We start from the raw sequence: 27,991 nt of genomic DNA on the forward strand, positions 1-27,991 counted from the left end.
AACTGTGGAGTTTGGTATCTACTTTTGTTAAATACAAAAAAATACCCTATAATTTTCCAAATCTTGCTGAAGGACAAATCCCAGTAGCCTCACCCAGTATGCTGTGAACTGTCATTCAGTAACATCTGGAAGGTGCAAGTCACCCATTCCTTCTTTATACTGTATTTTAACTTTAGGAGGATGGTCTTCTTCCCTGAATGGATTTCCACCATATTGAGAAAGATGCTACAGCCCTGTTTAATGGGTGCTGAAAGTAGGCTCCTAATCAAAGGGCTACCAGTGGCACCTTTTTCATACATCTCTACATGATTATGTACAAAAACTCAACAGACATTGGCTAAAAGCCAGAAAAACAAGGTAATTTTGGTGAAAGGCAATGGGGCTTTTCTTCAGCTTAAGAAACCTGCAGAATATCCAGAAGTCAGTAACCAGATATAATACTGGACCAATGGTCAAAAGTTATGGAGAAAAAAAAGAAGTGATTGTATGTCTCCACCATATTCAGATTTTAAAAAGAACCTTTTAAATTATTTTATTATTTTATTGCTGTTTAATGTATATTGATCAGTTTTTAATTGTGTATTTTTTCATTTTTGTATTTTTCTTGCATGTTTTACTAGCCACTCAAACCCCCTTCTGAAGTAGGAAGGTGAAGTTTAAATCCAATTTATAAATAATGATAGAAGGTGAAACTCCACTTTTATGAAAGGGTAAAACTGATCTCTGGGAAATAATGCTATAATTATTTTACTTCACTTTCCTAAAATTAAAAAAAGGAACAAAGTTTAAAATAATGTTTTATATCTTATCTTCTTCAATTAACAAATTAAGACATGAGCTCTTTAGATTGTAATATTGTCATGTAATTAACCATTACTTCTTGAAAATATGGTGCAAAAGAAATCTTGAGTACCTTTACAGCACAGTCAGAAAAAATATCACACTGAAATCAGATTTACACACACACACACACGTGTGTGTGTGTGTGTAATTTTACTGCAGAACAGCAATTCTTTCACATCTGACCTACAGTTCTTAAGTATCAACTGCTGAAACCCTCAACAGTAACTAGCAAATGCTGTCAGGGCACACAGTCAAATAACATCTGTTCTAGTGTGAGAAGTGCCCTTTCTTTTGTGCAAGGAGATGGCTTTTTTTGTGACACTTTGCTTCGGAAAACCTCTAGGAGCTGCTCATCACCAAACCTTCGGTGTTATCTTCCTCTTCCACTTGATACATTCAGTGACAGCCTTAGTCACAGCCATTTGTGCTTGCTTCAAAATTACTTTAACTGAGCTGACACAAACTCATTGAACAGTTTGGCAAGTCCTGCAGCCTCAAATTCCTGTTGTAGCTCATCCAACGTTGAATATTCTTTGACTTCAAATGCCTGAAACCTACATTGTACAAAAGAGACTTCATGAACATGCCTACTTTTATGTCAGAATATAATTATCAATTCAAAGCTGGTTTTCTAGCTGAAGGCAACTAAGCCCTACCTTCTGTGTTCAGCCTGTACTTTTGTTTCAAAGAGCACGCTAATCATTTTCTCTTTACACTTCTTTCCGCTTGAATCCACATCCACCTTGCTCGTTTTTTGGAGAATAAGGTACTCCTAAATCACAAAGAAAAAAAATAATCCAACAACATTAATATAACATCATCCATAATAGCCCAAGGACAAAAATTATTGACAGAAATAATTATTTCCAGAAAGGGTTTCTAAATATGTCTTTGCTGAAGATTACTCTTTCTAGTAAATAACCGTACCAGTGCAAAGTATGCCAATGTTGCACTTAAGTTTTCATATGAAGTGTGAAAGACACACACTTGAGTGTACATGTCCTGACACTTGCAAGTTTATGCACAACTGCACCAAGCCTTCCAGACAGCTTCACTGAGCATCTTTAGCGCTCTTATAAAAGCTGGATTACACCAGATGTAGTTCCCCTCCAATTTATCCTATTTCTATTATGTTAACTCACATGAAAAACAAATAGATTTACATAACTAATTTCTGAGTTACACTCTCCATAGCCTGCTGCAGTGAATACTTAAAATATCTCTGTTTACAGCCACAGATGTATCTGTTAGATCATTTCCCAGGGCAAGGCTAGGCAACTTGTATTTTTAAAAAAAACACTTTTTTTTCCAGTGGTCAAGACCCCAGTGGGTGTAGTAGTGATGTCAGCTTAGTTTTTTCTGCTTCAAGGGTTTGTTTTCTTCCTTCATAAATTTAACCTACTTGAGGATTAACACACTGATTTTTTTTCCTGCAGTTTGCTAAAGATTAGCTCTGGGGGGTGCAGAAAATAGGAGGTTTTTTCTGCCATGACCTGAAATCTCTTCCCACTCATCCTATCTAACACAAGGTTCTTCTACTTAGTACTCAGTGCAAACCATGTTGCATGGTTTAGTCAAATGATTTCATCGTTTTCACAAACAAGAATAACAAACAGGCATGCTCTTATAGCAAGTCATCCAGCTCAGAGCTGATAGACTCAGTTCTGAAATGGTGAAGGGCCCAGGATGATTTTAATTTATCATCCAACAACTAAGTCCTTACAAATTTAGATCTCTCTCACACACAAATTTGCAAAACTTTGTATGGCTTGGGACCATTTGTTTAACATTGGTTTTGCAGCCTCAAAATATAAGCAGGCACACACACAGAACGACAAGCAGGCCTTGGCATGTGCAATAAGGGAAGTCTTTAAGGCTTAGGTTGTGCAGTTACTACAGCTCTGGTCAAAGGCTTCAGAGGAAAACTCTTCTACTTCCTCTCCCCCACCAAACAGAGCCCTGCAAAATCATGGCTGCAGCCCTCTTGAGGGAAAACAAATATAAATATAAATATAAATATATATATGAAAATATGCCACTTTTTTAAAACAAGCACTGGTGGTTACAAACCACATTTTGGGAATGTGATAAACAGAAGTAGGTCATGATGGCAGCAAGACGACCTTGGAAATAGAATAAATTTCCACCACCGTGAAAATGTAGAAATTAAAAATCAAGTATGCTTATTGCCTCAGTAAACTGAGACTACACACATCACTAAAGATAGCGTCTCTGTGTCTTCGTTTTAGTGTTGTTTTGTTTTGTATCCTGATGTTTAAAATGGATTATTTATTCTATGCAATTTGCTGAGAATCTCTTTTATTGTGGCAGGATAGAAATAAGTCACATATATTTGGAGAGAGTTTCTTTGAAGACAAGCTCGGATCCTAGTGACTTAATGGATACATTGATGCATTAAAAATGTAGCAACCAAAGATCAAAAGTAGAATCTCCTTCAAGCCAAGTTCAGCTCTTGGTGATTTCATGGATACTTCTATGCACTTTTCTTGGAAACAACATGGAGCCAGTTTGCCACCAGCTTGTTTGTTTATTTGACTTTCCAGTCTACAACAGGCTAGCCTGGAATTCTCTGAAAGTCTGTTTAACCTGCAGGTAGAGACTACATGACCAGCACAAACTTCTTCAGGTTTACTTAGAAGGCAGGTCCACCAAGTTTAACAGGCTTACTTCATTTTAAGTAAAATAGGATTGTATCCTATTGTATTATGCAGCGATCAGATTAGTGCACTTGGGCCATGCAAATTTATACCCTGCTAAGAACGTCTCAAAAAGAACAATGGCATCCATTCTCATTAAGATTTGCCATGAGGATTGAGTTCACTGGAGAATAAAACAGTGAAACCAAAATTGCAGTAACTGAGGGCTGTTGTGAATGCAAATTGCTCAAAACGGCATTCAACTAAAAAACAGAAAGTTCCACTTTGACATTTAGGAGTAATTCACATTTAGGAGTTGTTCAATTTTCCCATCTGTCAGTTCACATATATATTTCCATATAAAATTCCAAGCTACGCATAGAACTGTAATTATTATCCCGATCTAAATAATATAATCCATTTCTGAACACAAATTTCTACCAGTTACATTTCATTGGCCATGAAGGCATGACAGAATACTAAATTTGTCATGATTCATCCATAATTCCATACATCACAATACAAGATATGAGTTGGCCTATGTATATTCAGCCATTGTCAGTTGCTGATAATCTTTCAGCCTTTGATATGATCCCATGATACTCTGGGGTGCATATATCATTTGTTGCATTCTCTTTCCTTTTGTCCTTATAAATTGGATGGACAATTAAGGCCCTGATTTCCCAGCAACTCCATCTTGGAAAGCTAGCTTCTCTTTTGACCTTAAGGCCTCTCAGTTAGTGACTACCTCCAGAACAGAGGAAGCCACAATAGGTTAAAACCTTTCCCCCAGGGCTAGCAACCATTAGTCTGAGTGAAGCAGCTGTCTATGGTAGCACAAACTGAGTGTCATAAAAGGGCAGCAACTTTTTCATGATTAATTAATGCATATTATATGATTTACTGCTAGAAAGGATGAAGGGCACTTGTGTGGTGAGGGTGCCTTATTCACTGGAGTGGACTAGGAAAAAGAGCCCATTTGCCACTGTATCTCAAAAAGCCATTGTCTTGACCCAGCATCTGGATGCCCTATAGCATGAACAGCCACAGAGGTAGACCCAAAGTTCTCCCATCATGTATTTCAGCTGCTCACTCTCTTGTATGAGGCCACTACAAGCAAGTGGAGAGAATTCTGCCTACCCTGCTGTGGTTGCTCATATTGGAGTTCTTTACCTGGGGGAGAGAGAATGGTGAAGTTGAGATGGCTGCCCCTTCCTCAATGCAAATTGTGGCTAGCCTTGTAAACCCAGTAGTAAACACTGTCGTAGGCAAACTTTTAGGGAGGGGGGGAACCCAGAGGACAGAGGGAAAAAACAACCAGGGGCAGGTTGCACTTGAAGCAGAAATCAGCAACCAGCCAGGATGTCTCTGGTGGTTAATGCTACCAAGCAAAATTCTCAAGCATTCATTCCCATTCAATGTGCTGCCAGCCACAAAACCATCAACAAATAGCAACGCCTGCACCTTAATACCCCGTTTGTCTCCTTGAAGAAGTATCAGAATCATCTTGCCCATAAACATCAGTCTTCCTGCCAGGTTAAGATCTCTACACCATTTTTCAACCATTTTGATATATTTTCCTTTTGCTCTCATATGGTCTAAATGCAAAAGGACAGTCCAGATATCATCATCCTCAGGTGTTTTCACTGATAGAGTACTTTTCCCATGGCAGGCTGGAATTTCAGCTTCTTCAACAACAGCCTTAAAATTCTGCTTTATCCAGAGGATCAGCTCATGAACCATGGGCTGTGACAAATGCCTTGCTGCTTCTTCAAGTAATCTTGCTCTCACAGCCATGCACTGTCTCCTTGAAAGTTGTTCAGAATTAAGAGAGATATTCGGCAAGCTTGATGGGTAACTGAGTGGCAAGTGAAACAACAACTTTAACAATATTTCTGTACCCAAAGGTCCTTTCACACTGGTCTGAATCCTGAAGGAGATTCCCTTTGTTTCTGAAAAGAATTAAAAAGCAATAATCAACTGAGGATCAAATGAAATATTCTCAACAATATTACTTATCTGCTGGGTTTTTTAAAAAAAAATCTGTTCAATTGTGTCCAATTCTCAGAGGCTGCCTGGACAAGTCCCTGCAGTTTTCTTGGCAAGATTTTCAGAAGTGGTTTGCCATTGCCTCCTTCCTAGGGCTGAAAGAGAGTGACTGGCCCAAGGTCACCCAGCTGGCTTTGTGCCTAAGGTGGGACTAGAACTCCCAGTCTCCTGGTTTCTATCCTGATGCCTTAACCACTACACCAAACTGGCTCTCAGCTGCTGTTAGGAAAGCTCAGATAGTAATCAATACTTTATACAACTATGGATTCTTTTGTGCAGGGCTGTTTTATTTTGTTCCAGATTTTTTGGGGGTGGGGTAATGATACATGAAAATTAACACATCAGATGTGAAGTTTATGGAAAACTTGCTAAGGCTTATCTAGGAATACGTCCTTTGAACTCAGTGAGCCTTGTTTCTGAGTTAACTTAAGTAGAATACCATAAAATACTTGGCCCAAGTATTTTAGTACTTGGTACACTAAGTACCAAACCAGGCAATAATACTAAAGTACCTAAAATATTTCTTGGGAAGGCAGCTGAGATAAATTTACTGGTTGCCAACTGGTTTCTGGGCACAACTCAACCAGCCATTTGGTCTTAACCTTTACACCTTGAAACGGTTTAAAACCTGATTATGGGCAACTTGCTTGTCTCAGTATGAACTTATTCAAGAGACAAAACAAGAGACAGAGACAACTGTGGGAAAGGGCCTTCCCCTGTATCAAATGGAATACCCTTCATCACCTGCTTTCCATCATTAAAAGTCAAGATTTTCTTCTTCATCCAAGCTTTCTGAGTTGGATTAACAATTATTTTAGCTGCTATCTTTATTTGATTTTAATTGTTTCATGGCTTGGGTTTTTTTATTATTATTATTTTTAGCTGCCCTGAATACCATATGACCCACTTTGGGTAGAAAAGCAGGGTGTAAATTGAAATAATAAATCAATATAAATATACAAAACTGTAAGTTGCATCCACATCTAGCAATGATTAATTTAAGTCTCCCTTTTTTCAAATGTCTACTTCAAGTAACAATTAAGGCTTGATCCAACTACTGTATGTATTAAAAAAAATCAACAGTGTGAGATTAAATAAGGCACACTTGAAGAACTCTTGATGTCATATTACACTAATGTTGTACTCATGTTTTTATCAACTGTTTGCTCTTTTAGTAAGTCAGCCGTCAACAAAAAGTCAGGCCCATTTTGTTTTTTTATTTTAAAGATAGTAAGGAGTTAAGGAAATAAAGGAATAAACGTGGATTACTACACCCCTAAAGTAATACAGAATTCCTGTTGTTAAATGGGGACCAAGGGAGGGAATATGCAGGGATGGGTGGCTGTAAAGAAGCTATTAATTTCATTCATACTTCGAAAGCAATTGTGCAAAAAATGTTGGTAAGTATTCAACGTATGAATCAAGAGTTATCCCACTCAAAACGTTAGAACCTGACAGCATCCGATGAAACCGATTGACAGATTCATGACAGATAAAGAAAGCACACATTCACACAACATACACATGCAAATGCTGTCACCAAATGCAGTGGAGATTTGAAAGAAGAATCAGACAGCTTCATGGGAATCAATCTAGCAATGATTAATAGTCATGTCGGTGTCAGAGTAAGAAAAGGGATGGGAACTTTCCATGTGCCTGTGCACATACATACGCGCACACACGCACACACATTGTTCTTCTCTAAATTACAGTGTTTTTGAAGTAAATACTTTTATTTCTCTTACATGTAGTAACTTTAGCTTAACCACCTACTCGCTATCTATATACAGACATTTCTAAATGGAGCTTTTTACAGTTTCTTAACTCCTTCACTCCCTCCTTCCCCGATTCACACAGACCTTCCTTATCACAACTTTGATATGCTTACTCCATTAGACAGCTTCAGTACTTCTTGGACTTGCTTTCAGTCTAGAAAGAAGGAAGGAAAGGGGGAGGGAAACCACCCTTTCCTGGGCCTTTTAGAAGTCCAGCACCTTTGTCAAGCTGTCCTTTCTGATCTCTGCTCTGCTTTTTCCTAACGCAGCTGTTTTTTCCCACCTGCTAGCCCACACTGAAGATCTCTCTTTCTGATCCTGCTTGCTCCTGCTGGGTGCTCAGCTGCAGGTTCCTCCTCCAACTGACTGTGCCTGGATTTGCACAGCACCTCCAGTCCATGCAGCAGAAACGTAACACCCGCAATGTCCAACAACTTCCTCCATTGCCTAACAAATCTGCTTTTTATACAGTTCCACCAAAAGGCAGAAGTGCCTACTCTCCAGTGTCTTAATTAGGCAAGAAGCTTCTTGGTGTCTACGTGACACTTTGCACTTTAAAACTGAAGCCAATTTTATACTCTGTTGCAGTCAGGGCATCTCATCCAGCCACAGTCAGTTAAATGGAAGTTCCCTGTTTAGGGATAGGAATAATCCTAAATATCTGTATAGGGGGACATACTTGTGGGAAGGGCTGGTACTTGTCCTGTTCCATGAAGAATGGTCATATATGGGGAAATAGATGATGAAATAGACAAATGGGTTTTTACATTGCCTATTCTAGACATACTACTATACATGAGTTTTTGCTACATACATAAAGAGCTTGTCAAAATAACAACCATGATGCTAATACAAGAATTATTGCTTATTATTAGTTTGTCAGGTTTGCCCCACTTTTTCTCCAGAAATTTAAAGTGGCTTATATGAGAATCTCCATTCATTTTATCCTCATATCAACAATCTTGTGAGTTAACTTGGACTAAGAGGAAGTGTCTGCCACAAAATCAAGCAGGACCTTTTCATGGCTGGGAGCAGATTTGAACCTGTGCCTCTGCAGACCTTATTCAACCCCTGAACCACTATATCACACACTAGCTGTGGTAAGGTAGGATTCCCAGATCACACATCCATGAAGTATGCTGAACCTAAAACGCCTAAGTAACAATATGTGCAACTTTCTTGAAAATATAAGTCACTTCTAAGCAATAACCCACCCAGTACCAAGAAGCATGGTTAAGAAGGTTATACACAACACTGCTATTTTATTTCTATCATAAAAGGGAGATAAAGGGAGAATCTAACTGTATGATACCATATGACTAGGCATATGAGCCAGGAAGTCTCTAGCTGAATTCTCATCTCCACTGTAAACTACAGTGGTGCTTAAAAGTTTGTGAACCCTTTTGAATCTTCAGTATGTCTGCATAAATACAACCTAAAACGTGATATGTTCTCCACACAAGTCCTAACACTAGATAAAGAGAATCCAATTAAACAAACGAGTCTGAAACATTATATTTTCATTTATTTACTGAGAAAAATGAGCCACCACTATATCTTGGTGGACCATACCACCTGCCATATAAGCAAATTACAAACTTGCTTTATAGGTCCCCAAACTTTTCAGCTCATTGACCCCTTCATGAAGTTTCACATTATTCATCGACCCCCAAACATTTATTATATGAAAATAATTTAATAAATACTACTTTAACTAATAGTACTATGAATAATAACAACAGTAACAATAATAATGGATAGTCCCATCAACCCTTGGGGGTCAGTATTGACCCCTTCGGAGAATCCTGCAGGGATATTTAAAAACGACTTCAACAGTAGACAATAATCAGATGAATCCATATAACCAAAAGACAACTTTTTAAAAGTGGATCATAGTACGTGATTTGTAATGTACCATTTTCTGACAGGGATATAGCTAACATAAAGCAGTAACAGTCCTTTTGTGAAATTAAAAGAGGACAAGGGACCTCATCTGCTTCTGACTAAAAAAGAAAAATAATTAGGGAGTAAGATGAAAGATGCTCTTTTTCAGATCCTTGCTGTTTTTTCTCTTTGATGTATTTCAACTACTTCACCCCATTTCTTCAAAAAGTTGCTAAAATGTCAAGTTGATTCATTCTACAGGGAGAAGACAGATTTGAAAGAGGCAGTGGAGCTGTCCCAAGCCTCAGATGAGTTCTTTTGAAGTGGCTTGTCTCTGTCCTACCTCCCAAGTTTTATCCTTTTTTCACTGATTGCAGCCCCCCCTGCCCCCAACATGACTGCAATGGCTTCACAACCTTCAGTGCCCTCTGTAAAACAACAGACAAAGCTATTTAATGAATGACACAAGCTGAAATGATTTAGGCAGCCCTGGGAATGACTAATGGGAAGCAAGGCAAAATATTCTGCTGCCAAGAGCCTTTAATAGTCATGCCCTTATATAATGTACAGGGGTGCAATACTACCAATAAGAAAGTCCACTGGTCTGTCAGCCAGTCTTCCCCAACCTGTTATTGTTCTTGTTAGTCGCCATTGAGTCGTTTACGACTCATGGTGACCCTATGTATAACAGAACGAAATGCTGTTCGGTTTTGCGCCATATGCCTGACTGTTCCAGTGTTTGCATCCAATGTTGCTGTAATTGTAACAATCCATTGCATTGTAGGTCTTCCTTTTTTCTGCTGGCCCTCGACTTTACCAAACATGATGTCCTTTTCAAGCGATCGGTCTTTCCTGATGATGTGCCCAAAGTATGAGAGTCTAAGCCTAGTTATCTTCGCCTCTAGGGAACATTCTGGTTGTATTTCTTCTAAAACAGTTTGTTTGTTCTTCTGGCAGTCCATGGTATTTTCAGTAGTATCTAATAATGTTTATTCGGTCAATGACCAGCAACATGAAATTAATAAAAATAGCAAATAAAATTGAAATATGTCAAATGAGTAAAATTATATATGGGAGCTGTAAATTAAAACAATTATAATAGATTATAATTGTTTTAATTTACAGCTGCCATATATAATTGTACTCATTTGACATATTTCGATTTTATTTGCTATTTTTATTAATTTCATGTTGCGGTCATTGACTGAATAAACATTACATAATTATAGATTATATAGATCCCTATTACAATAATGACATATTTATTTACCTAAACGTTAATAGGTCCAATATATTAATACTATGTTGTAATACTATGTTGTAAAATATATCCTCAAAAATTTATTAAAAGATAGCTAAACAAAATATTGATAAAATAGAAAAGTAAGCAAAAACCCCTACTTCTTTAACCGGTTTTGCCTTATTATCATTGTGGCAGCACAAAATTTAGCCGCTGCACGTGTGATGGCTGGTTTTAAGTCCTGAAGAAGCTGGTTGTCAAAAAACTGTCTGGTCTTCCTGGAAATCTTTCTATTAGGGGGTGAATGTATATTGATCTGATATCCCTGTAATATTTACAGAGTAATAAAACCTGAGAGATGTTTTCAACCTCCTTATTACCGCATATACAAATTCTCTCTGCTAAGGGGGTTTTACTGTACCTGCCTTGCAGGAGTGCTGATGGAAGGATATTAAATCTAGCTCTAAAAGTGCTATTCTAATCTTGGGAAAAGTTAGGTCTTTCAGAAAACTTGCTGGTTCCCATGTACCCCATCTTATCCGATTTCTACTGTGCAGAGGTATCCTATTAACTTCTAACTGGAATTCCATATCTCTTATTCTATCAACAACCAATTGCTTGGCTTGATCGTAACCTAAAGATTTTAAGAATAATGAGGAAAGCCCATATAAAGCCAGCTTATGCTCTATTACCTGTTTCCAGGAAGAGAAAAGGTTATCAATCAGGACTAGAGGGGTCAAACCAACTGGAAAGACTTGAATTTTCAACCAAAAAGTTAACATCATCTTCCAGGCCCTAACCTGAATTTGAGGCATTCCTGTTTCTAGTCTCAGCTGGGCATTTGATGTTCCACTAGATACAGCTAAAACTGATTGGAAGAATTTTACTTGTACAGTTTCTTGTGACTCTTTCTTCAGAAAAATTCCTGTTTGTGCCCCATAGAGAATTTGTGTCAATGTTTTGGCCTCAAAAAGTTTTAAGGTTGCAGGGACTAATTTTCCTCCGCCTGTGTAAAAAAAGCGTTTGATAGCATTTGAGGACCTAAGGGCTGATTGCACCACATAATTCAAATGAGCATTCCAAGTACCTTTCGAGTGGAAAATCACTCCAAGGTATTTAAATGCATTAACTTGTTCTAAATTTCAATAATCTTTGCCAACACATTTCGAATGCATCAATTCTTCTTCTATCTTCCTTTTTTAATGTCCAACTTTCACAGGCATATATGGCAATTGAGAAGACCATGGCATGAGTCAGATGCACCTTTGTTTTTAAACTGACATCTTTACTTCTGAAAACTTTAGATAGGTCTTTGATGGCAGATTTTCCCAGTGTGATACATCGTTTGATTTCTTGATTACTACTTCCCTTGGCATTGATTGTTGATCCGAGTAGAACGAAATTGTTGACAACTTCAATTTCTTCTCCATTTATTGTGACATTGTTTATTGGTCCATTTGTGAGAATCTTCATTTTCTTCACATTCAGGTGTAGTCCATATTGCTGACTATAATCTTTGATCTTCATCAGCCAGTACTTCAAGTCGTCTTCATTTCCAGCAAGCAAAGTTGTATCATTTGCATATCGCAGGTTGTTAATGAGTCTTCCACCAATTCTGATTACCCCATTCTTCTTCGTACGTTCCTGCTTCTTGAATTATTTGTTCAGCATACATATTGAATAGGTAGGGTGAAAGTATGTAACCTTGCTGCACACCTTTTCCAATTTTGAACCACTCGGTTTCACTGTTTTCTGTTCTAACAACTGCCTCTTGATCCGTGTACAGGTTCTGCATGAGTACAATTAAGTGCTCTGGAATTCCCATTCTTCGTAATATTAGCCATAACTTGTTATGGTCCACACAGTCGAATGTCTTTGCATAATTAATGAAACAGAGGTAAACATCTTTCTGGTATTCTTTATATTCGGCCAAGATACATCTGACATCAGCAATGATATCTCTCATACCATGTCCTCTTCTAAATCCAGCCTGGACTTCTGGTAGTTCTCTATCGAAGTAAGGCTGCAAACGCTGAATTATTTTCAGCAAAATTTTGCTAGCCTGTGAAATTAATGAAATTGTTCAATAATTTCCACATTCTGCTTGATCTCCTTTCTTTGGAATGGGCATGAATACAGATCTCTTCCAGTCAGTTGGCCAGGTCGTTGTCTTCCAAACTTCTTGACATAGAAGAGTAAGTGCTTCCACTGCTGCATCTGATTGTTGAAATATCTCAATTGGTAATCCATCAGTTCCTGGAGCTTTGTTTTTCTCCAGTGCCTTCAGTGCAGCTTGGACTTCTTCCTTCAGTACCAATGGTTCTTGATCATATTCTACCTCCTGCAATAGCTGAACATCAACTAATTCTTTTTTATACAGTGATTCTGTATATTCCTTCCATCTTCTGTTAATACTACCTGCATCATTTAAGGTATTGCCCATAGAATCTTTAAGGATAGCAACTCGGGACTTGAATTTTCTCTTCAGCTCTTTCAGCTTGAGAAATGCTGATCGTGTTCTTCCTCTTTGATTTTCTAGCTCTAGGTCTTTGCATATTTCATCATAATATTTTGCCTTATCTTTTCAAGCTGCCCTTTGAAATTTTATATTTAGCTCTCTTACTTCATTCTTTCTTCCATTAGCTTTAGCTACTCGACGTTTAAAAGCAAGTTCCAGAGTCTCATCTGACATCCATTTGGATCTTTTCCTTCTTTCCTGCCTTTTTAATATTTCACTTTCATCACCTATTATGTTCTTAATGACTTCCCACAACTCTTCTGGTCTTCGGTCATCAGTGTTTAGTGCATCAAATCTATTTTTGAGGTGATCTCTAAATTCAGGTGGGATGTTTTCTAGATCATACTTTGGCACTCTTGGACTTGCTTTAATTTTCTTCAGCTTCAGCCTGAACTTGCACATGAGCAATGGATGATCTGTCCCGCAGTCAGCTCCTGGCTTTGTCTTAACTGATAGTATTGAGCTTCTCCATCTTCTCCTTCCACCAACGTAATCAACTTGATTTCTGTGTAATCCGTCTGGTGAGGTCCGTGTATGTAGCCATCAACTGTGTTGTTGGGAAAAAGTACCTCAACCTGGTACCCTCCAAATACTACAAGTCCCACAATCCCCACCCAGCTGTGGAAGACTGCTCCAAGCACCACAAGCACATTAATTCCAGACACTTGGTTTGTCGAAAGGGATTTGGTCAACTAACTGTCAAATATTTTTCAATACTCCATAGAAGCACAAGAAATAGGACCTAATTTAGCGCGGGATCCATTTCCAGTCCTATGCTGAGAAGAGGAATTAGCAGGATGCCCTGACCGCATCTACCAGTGACGTAGCCATAGACTTGATCTTTGGTGAGGCAAGACAGGGTTCACACGCATGGACCTGGAAAGCAGCAGTCCTCTGTCCACATTCACTCCTTCTGGTTATATACAGACCTAGTTATATACAGAGTAGGAAAGAATTTTGCTAATTTGCTGATTGACTTCTAAGAAATGGTGTCAGGATTGCTTTTCTCATAGCAGCAAAGCTGTATTTTTGCCTAACTGTATACAACTTATCACACTATGTAATATTAAAGACATATGGATGCAATCTTTTTCAAAACAACCTGTCCCACTGCCACAATGGAAAGGACCAAGCTGGTCCTACATTTTTTCATGTTTGAGAACACTGGGGATGTCTGGGGCTTTCAGAATCCTTCTAATCCTCAGCATCTCCCGTATGTCCCCATTTGAGACATTCCCACACTAAAGGTTCCAATATCAGGAAAACTGGCTCAGAGAACAACACAGAGAGGAGATTCCTCAGAGAAGGGAAACCAAATAACCCTGTGGTCTTAATAAATCAAGGTGACCAACTGTGCCCATGATTTTTTTTTTACTGTATCAATCATGATGGATAAAAGAAAGCAAACCAGAATCCCATTACTGTAGGCAGGAAAGAAATTATGTGAAGCCAAGAACTAAATCATTAGAAGACACTACAGTAGCAATATCAGGTAGTCCTCAAGTTACGACTATTCATTCAGTGATCATTTGAATGGTGCTGAACGAAGGGACTTATGACTGGTCCTCAAAGTTCCAGCTGTTGCAGTGTCCCCATGGTCATGTGAACAAAATTCAAGTGCGTGGCAACCAGCTCACACTTACAACCAGTTGCAGCATCCCATGGTCACATGATCGCTATTTGCGACCTTCCCTGCTGGCTTCCCACAAGCAAAGTCAATGGGGAAGCCAGCAGGGAAGGTCACAAGTTGCTTGGGTAAGTCTCCCCCACCCCTGGCCTTTCTTCACTCACACACACCATGCCCTCCTTCCCCCTTCACTCAGTTGCACCCTGTGCCCCCTTTGCCCAGCCTCCCTAGGCTCGCATACCACATGCACCCTGCATCTTCTTTCCCTGGCCTCCTTGCACTCATGCTGCACCACAGCACTCCTTCTCCCAGCTTGTGCATGGCCTGCGCTGGGCCTCCCCCACCCCCCTGTGGCACCTGCACACTCTTTACCTGGGACTCGCTCCACTTCCAGCTTAACGACCAACACGTGTCGGGTTACAACAGCTGGGACTGCCTGGATTGCCACTGCTAAGCAATGCAGCCATATGACATCACGCTTTACGACCACATCACTTAGCGACAGCAATTTCAGTCCCAATTGCAATCATAACTCGAGGACTACCTGGTACTGAGATTATGGTGGCCTGCAGAAAGTGACAGGAAAAATTAAATAACAAAAATGCCATTGCACCTTAAAAACTAACAAATGTGACAATAAGCATTTGTAAGTGCATTGGATGACATAATCTCTAATCTATATGGCACATTATTTGGGCCATCTTTAAGATGATACAAGATGCTTCCATGTTCTTGTCACAACAGATTACAGTAGTTTACTTTTCCCTTGCAAAGTTGAAGAACTATTGCTTTGTAAGTTGGATCCATATTAATAATATTTACAGTCCTAAGAAAAATTATTGCCCCCTTTTAGATGTTCTGCATTTTTGCATTTCTTTGTCACTGAATGTTATCAGTCTTATGTGTATCCTACAGATATATAAGTAGAATCTTAACAAAGAAATAACTCCAAAGCGTGCTGCTTGTTTTACTTATTTCATAAACAAAGTCATTCAACATATGATGTTGTTATTGTTATGGTTCATTAAGACATCTTGACTCCTGCTGGTGCAGAACTGGTGTGAAAAACCAGTTGTCCCTTTAAATCCTGTAACTGGTTATGCCAATTTTAGCTGCAATAACTGCTACCAATGGAGTGAGTCTGTAATTTCTGTAACTTGCATCAGTATCTCACATTGCTATATAGGAATTACGACTCATTCCTCCATGATGGCCTGCTTAAACTCAGTAATATTTCAGGGCCTGCCACAACATTTCAATGGGATAAGATCTAGACTTTGACCTGGCCATTCCAAATCAATTGGACAACTGAATTTGTTCTCTGTTCTCTTTGTCATGGGGGTTCTGGAAGTTCTTAGGAGCAGGAACAAGAATTATCTTATGAACCAGTCCAAATTTTTCCTTTATCATCACACTGAAAGATAGAAAAGCATCACTTTCTCTGAAAGTTTAATTTTTAAGGGCAGAAATTATGTATGTGGTATAAAGGGGACGCAGTGGCGCTGCGGGTTAAACCGCTGAGATGCTGAGCTTGCTGATCAGAAGGTTGGCAGTTCGAATCCATGTGACGGGGTGAGCTCCTGTTGCTAGTCCCAGCTCCTGCCAACCTAGCAGTTCGAAAACATGCCAATGTGAGTCGATTAATAGGTACCGCTTCGGTGGGCAGGTAACGGTGTTCTGTTTAGTCATGCCAGCCACATGACCACGGAAGCGTCTAAGGACAAACGCCGGCTCTTTGGCTTTGAAACGGAGATGAGCACCACCCCCTAGAGTCGGACACAACTGGACTTAATGTCAAGGGAAACCTTTACCTTTACCTATACAGTTGAAACATATAAGCAACTAGATCTTAAGATCCCGTTCTCCCCTTTCTTCTGGCAGCTGCCATAAAAAAAGTTAGAATACAGTAAAAAAAGTAAATCACTTTATGATTCTAACTACTTTGCATTCAGTGATTAATTATTTCCTTGCCTGCAAAGGCAACTCTTCTGCTTCTATGTCAGTGTGTGACTACCCTAAACCATATCTAAGTACAGGTACTCCTCGTTTAGCAAATGCCTCATTTAGCGACCATCTGCAGTTACAACAGTGATGAAAAAGTAACTATGACCAATCCTTGCATTTGCAACCTTCACAGGTCTGTAAAGCAAAGAAAAGCCAAAGTAAGATCATAAGCACAGTCACAGTTTCACTTAGCGACCACTTCCCTTAACAACCAAGTTGCAGATCCCAGTTGTGGTTGCTAAACGAGGACTAACTGTACATATAGCAATTAGTAAATTCCCCTTAGGTCAATCAAGCGCTTCAGATAACTTAGCTGGCAACCTCTCATGGCTAGCAGAATGTTCATCTTCAGTTTTTCTTCCTCAGGAATTCTGCGCCAGGTAGATCTGATTATTTATGATGGAAGACTGACAGAATTAGTGAAGGATGCAAAGGCGATGAGCAGTTCTGAATGTGGGAAGTATTTTTTGCTAGTGTCAAAAGTGGATCTTGGCAAAGTGACTATGAAAGAAAAGCAAGAGGGAAAGTAGAATGACTGCAAGAAGAGGAAGTACCAGTCCTGTATGAAAAAAAATCTCCCAGTTAAATGAATGGAAAATGGACAAAAAAGAAAAAGTGCATGACAATTGCTTGGAACTCACTGAGGAGAATTACATAATCAAATGCTACACAGAAGTGTGTGGAGTTACAGTAATGTGAAGTATGAAAAAGGATTCTTGGTAGAATGTTGAAACGAAAGAAACTGTTTTGCTGAGAACGAAATGCATATGAGAATGAGTGCTGGAAGAAATAAGAATAAGAGAAAGGTATTATAAAATATCTATATATAGAGAAAGAGGGATGCAGAGAATATAATCAAAGAGAGAAAGGAATGGTTACAATTAAAAGAGGAAGAGAAATATAGTACAATTTTGAAGTAGAAAATTGTTTCAGAAGGAGGTGAAGAGGTCTAAACAAGGAGCCTTCAGCAGAGTGAAAAGAATTAAAAATTAAAGTGGTGAAAGCATCTGGAATGAACATGAAGTGAGGGAAGGCTGGATGGAGAATTTTAGAGATTTGTATGGGAATGATGATGATATACCAAAGAGCAGAGTTGAAACAAATGCTCTAAGTGTTCTCATCAAAGAAAAAATGATGAAAAGGAAGCCATAAATGCTATGAAAATGTTTTTTAAAATGCTAAAGCTGCAGATGTAGATGGTATAAATGAAGAAATGTTGAAATACGGAGTGCCTTGCACCTAGAAGAAGGCTGTTCTTTTTCCCCTATTAAAAGGGAAAGGTAGCAGGAGTGAATGCAAAAAGAACAGATAGATTCATTTGTTAAATGTGTCTAGAAAAGTATGTGGCAGAATAAATGGGGTAAAAGAGACAGCAATAAGCAAAATCTTGGAAATGTATTTCACTTTAATAACACTTTATATTTGCCTGCTCTGTCAGCAGAGGTGCTATCTGAGATAAAGGGCAGTATATTATCATACTGTTGACATTTATTGTGCTAATAAGCTGGATTCTTGCACATACTTTCTCACTGCTGCGGCTGCATGCTTACCCCAGCAAATGTAATGCTGGCACACTTAAAATGGTTTCCTATGTTTGGTGTCATCTAAAAAGAACTTCTTATCCCACAGCTGCAAACTTCCTATGTCATGTATTCATTTTGCACTGCTCAGAGGTATCCACAGAAATCCAAGTTTTGATGAACATTTACATACATCACAAGCTGGATAAGCAAACCCAAGCAGAGGAGAGAATGGATTAATAAGTAAATTATGTCATTCTATGTGCAACATTAATCTTTGGGACTAGGCAAATAAAGAAAAACAGGTCTTCGTTAATTAGCTTATTTAAATTCATACACACATCGTTTTCAATAAATCTTCTTCTGAATGTTAACCATGTAATTTTAAGCTTTGGAAAATTCATGTTTTTATATACCATGAGTGGAATGGCAAAAACCCCTCACATCCCCTCCCAAGTCAACAGTCCTCAAGGAATCTGTCCCCTGGTCTTCGAAGGTGTCTTTATTTAACACAGCCAACTTGCAGAGAAGTATCTCCCAAACATAAGCTGACTTTTAAAAAGGTTTTCAAGATATCGGTTTCGGAGTAGTTGCTGATATGGGGATGTAAAGAGATTAGAACAGAGATCCCTTGATAGCTAAGGAAAGTCAATTTCCATTTCTCATTGTGCACATATGCACATCTTAATCTACCAGGCTGGTCACAAAAGCACCTTTTTAGCAGCAGGAAAATAATGAGGCTGCTCTCTACCATCCTCTCCAGCTTCCAGGATGTTCTCTAACATTTGCGGGGGGGGGGGGGCTGAGCAAGTGGGCCCACTGGCAAGCAAAGCACCAAACGATACCACCAGCATTTTAGTTCCTAAGAATGTCTCCGAGTCCTATAGTCCTATTAAAACATGAATAAGTGGAAAGCTAGGTTATGCTTGAGACTGCTCCTTAGCAGCATGCTAGCTTCCCACTGATTCATGTTTTAATTTAATGTTTTAATTACATGAATCTTTAAAAATCTGGTGGGGGCAGGAAGCCTGGAGAGCTTCAAGGAAAATATCAGCAGGTACACAGGCACCCCAGGGCCCCATGCTGGGGAACCAGGATCTACTGCAGGCTGACAACTAAGTTATCCATTGAAAGGTGTGTCACTTGCATGAAATAAAAGGTATTTAATGTCCCACCAGTTCCAACATGAGAGACACCTAAATAGCCAAACCCCAAGTTATGTGGGAGACCCACAATGACTCTTGTAGCAATTCTCTCCCTCCCATTGTAACTCCAGCAAACTGCCAAATCGGTTCAGACAATACTAGTGGCAGAAGCTTTTCCAATCTTAGCTCCTTATGCCATTTCTTACTTATACGCCCAAATTCGCTGTGTATTCCTTATTTGGAGGAATGAGGATGCAGAATGCAGGCCAGAACAACAACTTGAAGTGGAAGGGTGATGCTGGGCAGCCTGGGGGAGATGACCGAACATAGTGCTGTTTTAAGAAGATTGTTGTTGTTGTTGTTATTGTTATTAAATTTTGCCACCGCCTATCTGCCCCCAAAGGAGGGACTCTGGGTGGTTTACCATAGCAATAAAAGCATTAAAATATCATAAACGTAAATAAATATCAGATACAATATAAGACATTAGTATAGTATAAAATCCAGATGACAATCATTAAAATACCACTCGTATATACAGTATGTCTAAAGGGCCTTTTTAGGGCACCAGCCATCTCCAGGAGTGATTACCTCCCTCCCCACCCCAGGCCAGGTGGCAAAACCAGGTCTTTAGTTGTTTTCAAAAGGTCACAAGAGATGGAATCTGTCTTATCTCTGGGGGTAGGATGTTCCAGAGGGCGGGGATTAACAGCTCCTTTCGCCTATGGCAATTAAAAACAAAAATCTAAGAAATCAACAAAGTTGCCCGTGTAATCTCCAATAGTCAACAGGCCTGAAATACGTGTTAAGTTCTTGCACCCAAATTAACAGAATTAAAATTCTTACAATTGGTTGGAATATGCTTCATATTTCTAGCTGTCATGACTGGGCTCTATAACAGCAAGATTTTAGCAACTGTGATTCTGTGATAGTGATTCTTAAACTAAGGGGGGTAATCTGGGTATACCCGGAGCATAATGGGGCAATTTTTATTGTTTGTGAACCAAAGATCCAGTTTGGGACTGCCACTACCAAGATGCCTACGTAAAACAACAGAGTTGGGGGACGGGGAGGGGGAGCCATTATTCGAGACCAGGAAAAGGCGTAATTGGTCAAATACTTTAAGAACCACTGTGTAACAAGGTTGTTCGCCCTGATCTAGGGAAAAGTCATTATCTGAAAGCAGTCCTTGATGAGCTTATTCAGACACGCAAATGGATGGTTCACACACACTTATCCTGATTCAGTAGTCAATGCTACAGAGACAATATACCAAACAAGATATGTTTGGTCTTGAACTTAAAAAGGGGAAATGTGTAGGGTCCTAGTCCGCTAGGTCAGAATCAAGGTGTAGGAATCTTTAAAATACCCAACCCAAACTAATCAAATCTCCAAAAATATTAAATACACAAGAAATCAGAGGACAAGAAGAGTCAGGTGAAATAAAACTTTGTGTCTTACAACATTCCAGAACAAAGTGTTCAGCATATTTCATTATGTGCTGCAGGAGTTGGAAATAAGAAAATATATTTAGAAATGGGACAAATGGAACAAATTTTAGGTGCCTGGGTGTACAGGTATTTCAGATTTTTCCAATCCTAAAAGTGAATGAACACTGTCCAAACTAATCTGCATTTTAAAAGAAAGCTCTTTCATAAATTATTCACATCTAATTAGGATGCTACAAAGATGCTCCTGGGATCTACAGCTACAAATTTGTTTTGCAAAACTGAAATATATATCATAATTGCATATTTGTAATATTTGAATCAAATTTATTTATTTATTTATACAATGAAACATACCTCATAACTGTAGGGTTGTAGCACTTGGGGGCATGCAGTTAGAAATTCAACGTCCTAATAATGAAGGCTAGAGGTAAACAACTTTTTGGGTGGTTGGGCATTTTGAGAGCACATTGTTAAGTGCTTTCACAACATGACTGCCATGGTGAGCATGAGCTGTTCATAAAATGCTTTCTGCAAGCTTTTTATGTCACACACTCATTTTGCGTTTCTCAGAGTTATCCAGAGAACTCCAAGTTTGATGAACATTTATACATAAAGTTGCTTATCCAGGAAGAAGAGTTGGAATGATAGATATGTACGTACGTTCTCCCACTTGGTGTCCTTCTGATTTGTCAGATTCCAAGTCTCAGAATTCCCAACCAGCATGAGTGATGGGTCATGCTAACTTGAAATTTTGGGAGATGCAGTTTAACAAATCTAGAGGGTTTCAGGTTGGCGAAAGGTGAATTAGTACATGATAGAGTCACTTCCAGAAGCTCAGTGGTTGCAATTTTGTACTCAGTGCCTGACTGCAAGCCTGCTTAGGGAGCTCATCTGGCAGAATACAAATGTTCTAAACATATGAACAAAACAGAGAGGGAGTCTTCACAAATGGCATGGATGACAATATATTTGCCTTCTAGGGAGTTACATACAGAGTGCTTCCAAATTGTTGCTGCTCCCAGTGGAAATGGCAGACGGGAGAAAAATAACCAGAGTTATCATAATACATGCTAGGATTATTTTTACAAGCCTTATGGTGAGCTAATAGCTATGGAAAAAAAAAAGCCGAACAACCACAATGGGTAGCAGCAGCAGGCTTTTGACTACCAGTAACAGGAGACTTGCAAGCTTTTCTGCTATCCAGCCATCTGCTGGCTGTTTGTATGACATACCAAATTACAGACTAGCCCCCCACATTTTAGCATAGCACACTGGGTGAGCCCACGCAGTGTGGCTAGTTCAGTGTGTTGCTCAAACTGAGAGAACTGGGTCAACTGAGTAACCATGGTTACGTTAATCATGGACAAGCATGTCAATCAAAACATAGTCTTCATGGGAGACAAAGTGCTGGATTGGACTCTGAAAGCTGCAGTTCCCCCACATGTGAAAGATGCCAGGTTGAGGAAGACTGAGTTACATCAACAAACAAAGAGCATTCAGCTATTATGGACACATTTTGCCAAAAAGTGAAGTGACAACCCAAGGAAATATTAGGGGGCTAACATCGGTTGACATGTTTTATGAGCCTCATACTGTTCCCCTGCCCCAAGTATCATACCAGCACAATCCCAATATTCCCAGCTTGATTTCTACAGGGCAAATGAAGGGCATACTCCAGTTTCTTGTTTGATTTAATTTAGCCACAAGACTTATCTGGAGTCAGTAGCCATGCTGACTAGACGATTCTGTGAGTTTCTTTCTCTTATATGCTGCTGCAATCATAGCTGACTGTGGCTTACTGACCTACAACTAGTAGTAAGTTGAAACAATATACGAGAATCTCCATAACAACAATAACAACAAATCCCTAATACCAAGGACTAGCCCACACACATATACATGCACCTGCCAGGAAAAACCAGACAAATACAATCCTCAGAACCTAAAGGCCTGCTGAAAAAGCCAGACCTTAAGCTGCTTTGCAGAAGAAAAGTTGGAGCCTGTCTCATGCCACAGTGGATCTACTCCACAGAAGGGGAGGAGTAATGGAGAAGGCTCAGCTCAAAGATGTCTCCAAATGAAATACCCTAAGGTACTTTTTAACCCAGTGTAGGTAAAACACTTTAAGTCAATTTAATGGGTTCGTATGTTGTTCCCCAAAGAAAAACCACTTTTACCCAATTTTAGGTAATTTACCCAGGTTTGGGAAGCACTGCCCTTAGGGATGGGATCCAAAGATAGCCCTTTCTTCCAGACCATTAAGGGACAAGCAGACACTGCTAGAGCAGATGGTCCTCAACCTCAAATGGTTTTAAGACAACCAGCATCCTGAATTGCACCCAGAAGTACACAGGTGACCAGTGCAATTCTCAAAGGAGAGATGTTACATGGGTAAACCAACTGGTGCCATAACTGCTTGAGATCCTTCATTTTGAACCAGATGAAGTTTCTAAGTGGTCTTCAAGGGCAGCCTCATGTACAGTGCATTACAATAATCCAAATGGGGGTGATCAAGGCATGAGCGACAATAAGCAGAAAGGGACATAACTGGCACACAAAATGGTGTTGTGGAACTGAGTTGAGCATGCTCCTTCCCATTAGCCTAAAACTTTCCAGGCACCAAAACAGAACCTCAATCATGTCTCTGTCCCATCTGAAATAAAGACATACAGTATAGTTGAGTATCATTGGTATATGGATGATAACTTGATTCCACAGTGGTAAATGACCTTCCCAAGTAACTTTATGCACATGTTATAAGAAAAAGAGAGAATATTGACTCCTGTTTCATCCTAGAACCACAGCAACACAGTGCCTCATTTTCCACACTTATAGGTAGTTCAGAAGGAGGCCACTGAGAGATCAGACATGACAGGCAAGTCACATTAGCAATATCCCAATCCAGCCATAAGTCATCCACAATAGTGATTAATGTGGATTTAGTCTACAATATGGATTCAGAGTTGAAGTCCACAAATCTGGAGGAACTCAGGTCATGAAACACTATTTTAACTCCTCTTCTACTATAAACATAAATGAACAATCACATCATTTAAATGCCAAGCATAGAGATGCTGGGTTGGAAGAGTTACTGGCATTGCAGTACTTTCTTCCCTAACTACCAACTTAGTAAAAATTAGGTGGCACAGTTGAAGTGTTGGCTTGGAGGGAAAAGGTTAACTATATTATTCAATTAAATTAATAATAATTAAATATATATTTCTTTAAATGACATGATTGCTCACCATATTGTTAGCATAACATGGAGCTAGACTCTAAGAGTGCAAAGGGCTGCTTACAAAATGTGCTTTGACAAGCTAAGGAATATGAGTCATGGTCAATATAAAGTACATTAAGGCCCCATTTTAATAATCAAATAGCAAGGGTAAGGGATGACCACTGTGTCATCACTTTTTCTTTCTTTTTCAAGCTTGGGAACTTACACTTGGAAGAAAGAATGTCTATGGCAGATTTCCTGAGGCCCCTTTTAGCAAGCAAATTCTGACTAGCATCATTCACTCACCCATCCTAATTTCTCATCTTCAACTGAGGAAGGTTAAAAAAAATGGTGACAGAAATATGACACCCGTTAGAATCTGCTGTGTCAAAAGCTGCCAACAGTAAAGATGTAGGACTTTCTAAAACTGTCAGGAAAAAGCTGCTGAATGGAATTTGCCCCTGCTAATACAAATGCAAACAGAATAAAATTAGGTACTCAGAATAACTGGTGAGGAGTATGTGAGTGTGTGCGATACAGAAGCACACCTAGAGAAACTGTCACAATATGTTGCACATCAGTGATTTTCAAACTGTCTGCTTTCAGGGACAGTTTTCCTACACGTACGAAGTTCATTCTCTACCATCACTGCATCAAGTAACCATCCAGCGGAGCTCTTTCAGCAATAAAAGATTTTTTTATCTTTTTTAATCTTTGTTATCTTTTATCTTTCTAAGCCTCAAAAGAGAGGCATCAGAACTGTTCAGAACTTTCCATGCCTAATTTGTTAGGCTCTTTGATAAATTCACTCATATTTGCTGACAGTGATATCAACGTTAAGAGCAGCTTCTACTGAAGCATCCAAAACACTTCCTGATCCAGCTGCATGAGATCATCTTTAATAAATGAAGCTTGAGGATTTAGACAGGATACTTAAAGGGCTGTTGTCCTCCAGCACGCCTGGATGAGACCAATTTTTCTGGGCCCATCACAATATAAGGTTGGCACCAAAATCATCTTGGTTGACCTGAAAGATAGCTTCTATCAGGAAAGAAATGTCAGAGTACAGCTGGTGGTATTTACTATCTCCTCTGAAGATTTGACACCATCAGTTATATATTTTAGTAGCTAAAGAGAGCACCTGAAGAAGTGTTTACACTCCTACATCCAGGATCATTTTCAGTATATAGCATTGAGGGATTTCAGGCCAAGTATAAATGTCCTGGGATCCCATAGATTCTGTCCTTTCCCATGTTCTTCATTATTCACACAAAGCCACCATGGAGAACTTTCACTTCCTGCAAAGCACCAAACCTAGTTCTGCCAGAGCTCTTCTACTCTACTTCCGTAAGTAACAGCAGGACTCATAAAGGTAGTCTTAATTTCTAGGAGGGTGATCAAAGGTGAACATTGGTGAACATTGCCTCCCGTCCAAATTTTCTCAAATAGAGAAAATACCCTAATGAAAATAAAATCCCCTTCAAGTCAAGCTTGATTCCTGGTGGTTTCATGGAGGCATCCATGCAGCCCTCTCGGCAGCAGGATGGAGGTGGTTTGCTACTATCTTCTTCTGGAATATTTTTTGATATTCCGAACTACCCTACAGCCCTTGAAGTCCCTGGTTGCCTCCCATCCAAATACTAATCAAACCTGATTCTGCTTAGCTTCAGAATCCAGACATCAACCAGCTGCTGCCACTTGCTGAGGCCAATGTGCACCTTTCACCACCGCCCTAGAAATTAAGACTACCTTTATGAGCCCTGCTGTTACTTAAAGAAGCTTATTTATCTTGACTGTTTCACTAGGAACCTACAACAGGCCTTGGAACAACCCACAGTTCCCACAAATGTACTTTAAAACCACTGTACCACGCAAATAAAATTCTGACAGAAAGTACGCCAATAGCATCACAGACTAGAGAAGCTAAAGTGTTTTTCACAACATACCAGAATGCATATTTAATGGGCATTAGTGATGTTTAGCAGTCTGCTGGTAAGCTCTTCTAATGCAGTCTTGGGGCTTTCAGTGGCTACTGGCAGCAAAGGAGAATGTTTGGTTCGGCTTACCAGCAGGTGTTGACAAATAGGCAGGGTAGAAGGGCAATACTTACAAGAGGAAAGGGAACGCGATGGGAGCATTTTACATGTTTACAGACGTTTGAGCTGAGAGCGGGGGAAACAAATAAATAAAGTTCACATCGAGTAATTTATCCCCATGCTAGGGATAGAGGGGGAAAAATGGTGATAAAACATCTCATAGGAAACTGGTATTACCTCCTGTTTGACAGAAAAGACACAAGCTATATAGCTAAAGAGGGGAAGCAAAGAAGATGAGGGAGCTGGCAGTATTTCCAAAACATTTTACACAAGTTAGCCTCTTGATCAAAGACAGAGCTGCTCTGAATCAGCTGAATGAGGTTTTACACCGCCAGTCATGGCTTGGTCCTTAACGTTCCCCCGAATTCATTTGAGCTGATGTCACCATCTTTCTTTATTCTATTTTCTTCGTAGTGTTGTATGGCTGCTGCATTTTTATTTTTTGTATTGGGAGTGGTTTAGGTTCTATATTTTCCTATGTAAATCTCCGAGAATCATTTTGATTTTGGCAGCATCAAAATATGCTTAATAAATAAATAATAAAACCAGTAAATACAGGGCAACTGCTAACGCAGTTTAGAAAACTGTGCAGAAGCACACATAAAGGAAAAAAAGGGCCCTATTAACAGGCATGCATTTTGTTGAAAATGATAGCACCAACTGAGGCGGCTTCCGGAAAGCTTTTGAACATACAGTTGTCCCCGTCCCTCATAAAATATTATATGGTATAGATTATGTATCTCCACGCTGTAACTCTAAGAACACCACCACCAAAAATACCAAAAAAACACAATAAGATAGTCCTCGTTTAGCAACTGCCTTGTTTAGCAACTGTTTGCAGTTGCAACGGTGATGGAAAAGTAACTTTGTGACCAATCCTCACATTTACAACTTTCTCAGGTCTGTAGAGCAAAGGAAAGTTGAAGTAAGATCATAAGCACAGTAGTGGTTTCACTTAGTGACTGCTTCACTTAACAACTGAATTGCCAGTCCCAATTGTGGTCGCTAAACAAGGTCTACCTGTAGTTGCACAAGCACACAGCCTTTTGACTGGTGGAGCTAGAAGTCCTCTGCCTGAAAACACTGCAAATCCATCAGTGCCAACCTGTAGCACCAATGGTTCCAATTTAAAAAGGCCATTGACATGGAAGGAGGGGACAAGGGCAGGGAAACTCTACAGACAGCTTTACTGCTTTTAGAAATCTCACTCCTTCCACCTCAGAAGCCAATCCTGCTGTCCATGAGATGGTTACTTTCTGCATATACTTCAAACCACCCTTTCCTTTCTAAATAGGTGACAGTCCTGGTACAAGGAAAAGAACCCGGCTAAAAACTGGAGCTCCACCAGCTTAAAATCATCTATTCTTCTTCAGGGGGAATTCAAATATCCCACAATATGAAGAATCGCATGCCAATTTTAGGTAGAAACTGATTGAGTATGGGGAGATCATTTGGGAAACGTTAAATAAAAAAAAACCCACCCTTTATTTGCGGGTGCAAAGCTGGGTGCAACTACTGTATTGATGTGGCTCTTGGGGGCAGGTTTTCCCTAACTGGGGCTCCTAATATTCCCATCCTGGGTTGCAGACCGGGCAGGAATATTAGCAGTTAAAATATCAGGGAGGCACTGATTGTAAGCCTTGTTTTAGGGGAGCCCTTGCTCTTTGTCCTCGAGACAAAAGCAGATGTCGGCATCTCAGGAGTAGGAACGGGGTCTTACATCCCCGGGTACATATCGCGACGAAATAGCAATGTCACAATTGCAAAGCAGTCACCTGACACTTCAAGCACTTCGCATTCGTCGTTCCCACAGTAAATAGCAGCAATGGCAGAAAGCTCCTCCAAAGCTAATGCCGACATGGCAGAAAGTGACTTTTCCTCGCTGTCGCCCCGCTCCGGTCACAAACAAAAGGCGAGAGCAGCACTTCCACTTCCGCCCCAATAAAGAGAAAGCGGACGGAAAAG

The 27,991-nt window shown here is 39.6% G+C and overlaps 1 protein-coding gene across 1 annotated transcript; it reads right to left on the bottom strand.

Moving 5' to 3' along the window:
* Positions 1-897: 897 nt before the first annotated feature.
* RWDD3 (RWD domain containing 3) lies at positions 898-27,924 on the bottom strand. Its single transcript, XM_063298278.1, has 4 exons — positions 27,802-27,924; positions 4,965-5,452; positions 1,500-1,615; positions 898-1,397 (listed from the first exon to the last, which is right to left on the bottom strand). The coding sequence occupies exons 1-4, from the start codon at positions 27,884-27,886 to the stop codon at positions 1,283-1,285; spliced, it is 804 nt and encodes a 267-aa protein (XP_063154348.1). The 5' UTR covers positions 27,887-27,924; the 3' UTR covers positions 898-1,282.
* Between the last annotated feature and the right edge of the window lie 67 nt (positions 27,925-27,991).

The sequence above is a fragment of the Candoia aspera genome, chromosome 3 (assembly GCF_035149785.1).
Source record: "Candoia aspera isolate rCanAsp1 chromosome 3, rCanAsp1.hap2, whole genome shotgun sequence".
In the NCBI taxonomy this organism is placed as follows: domain Eukaryota; kingdom Metazoa; phylum Chordata; class Lepidosauria; order Squamata; family Boidae; genus Candoia; species Candoia aspera.

Coding starts and splice junctions, on each gene's coding strand:
- RWDD3 (XM_063298278.1), bottom strand. CDS start 27,886: ATGTCGGCATTAGCTTTGGAGGAGCTTTCTGCCATTGCTGCTATTTAC. Junction 5,453..27,801: donor CGAAGTGCTTGAAGTGTCAG/GTGACTGCTTTG, acceptor AATTCTTTTCAG/AAACAAAGGGAATCTCCTTC. Junction 1,398..1,499: donor GTACAGGCTGAACACAGAAG/GTAGGGCTTAGT, acceptor TGTACAATGTAG/GTTTCAGGCATTTGAAGTCA.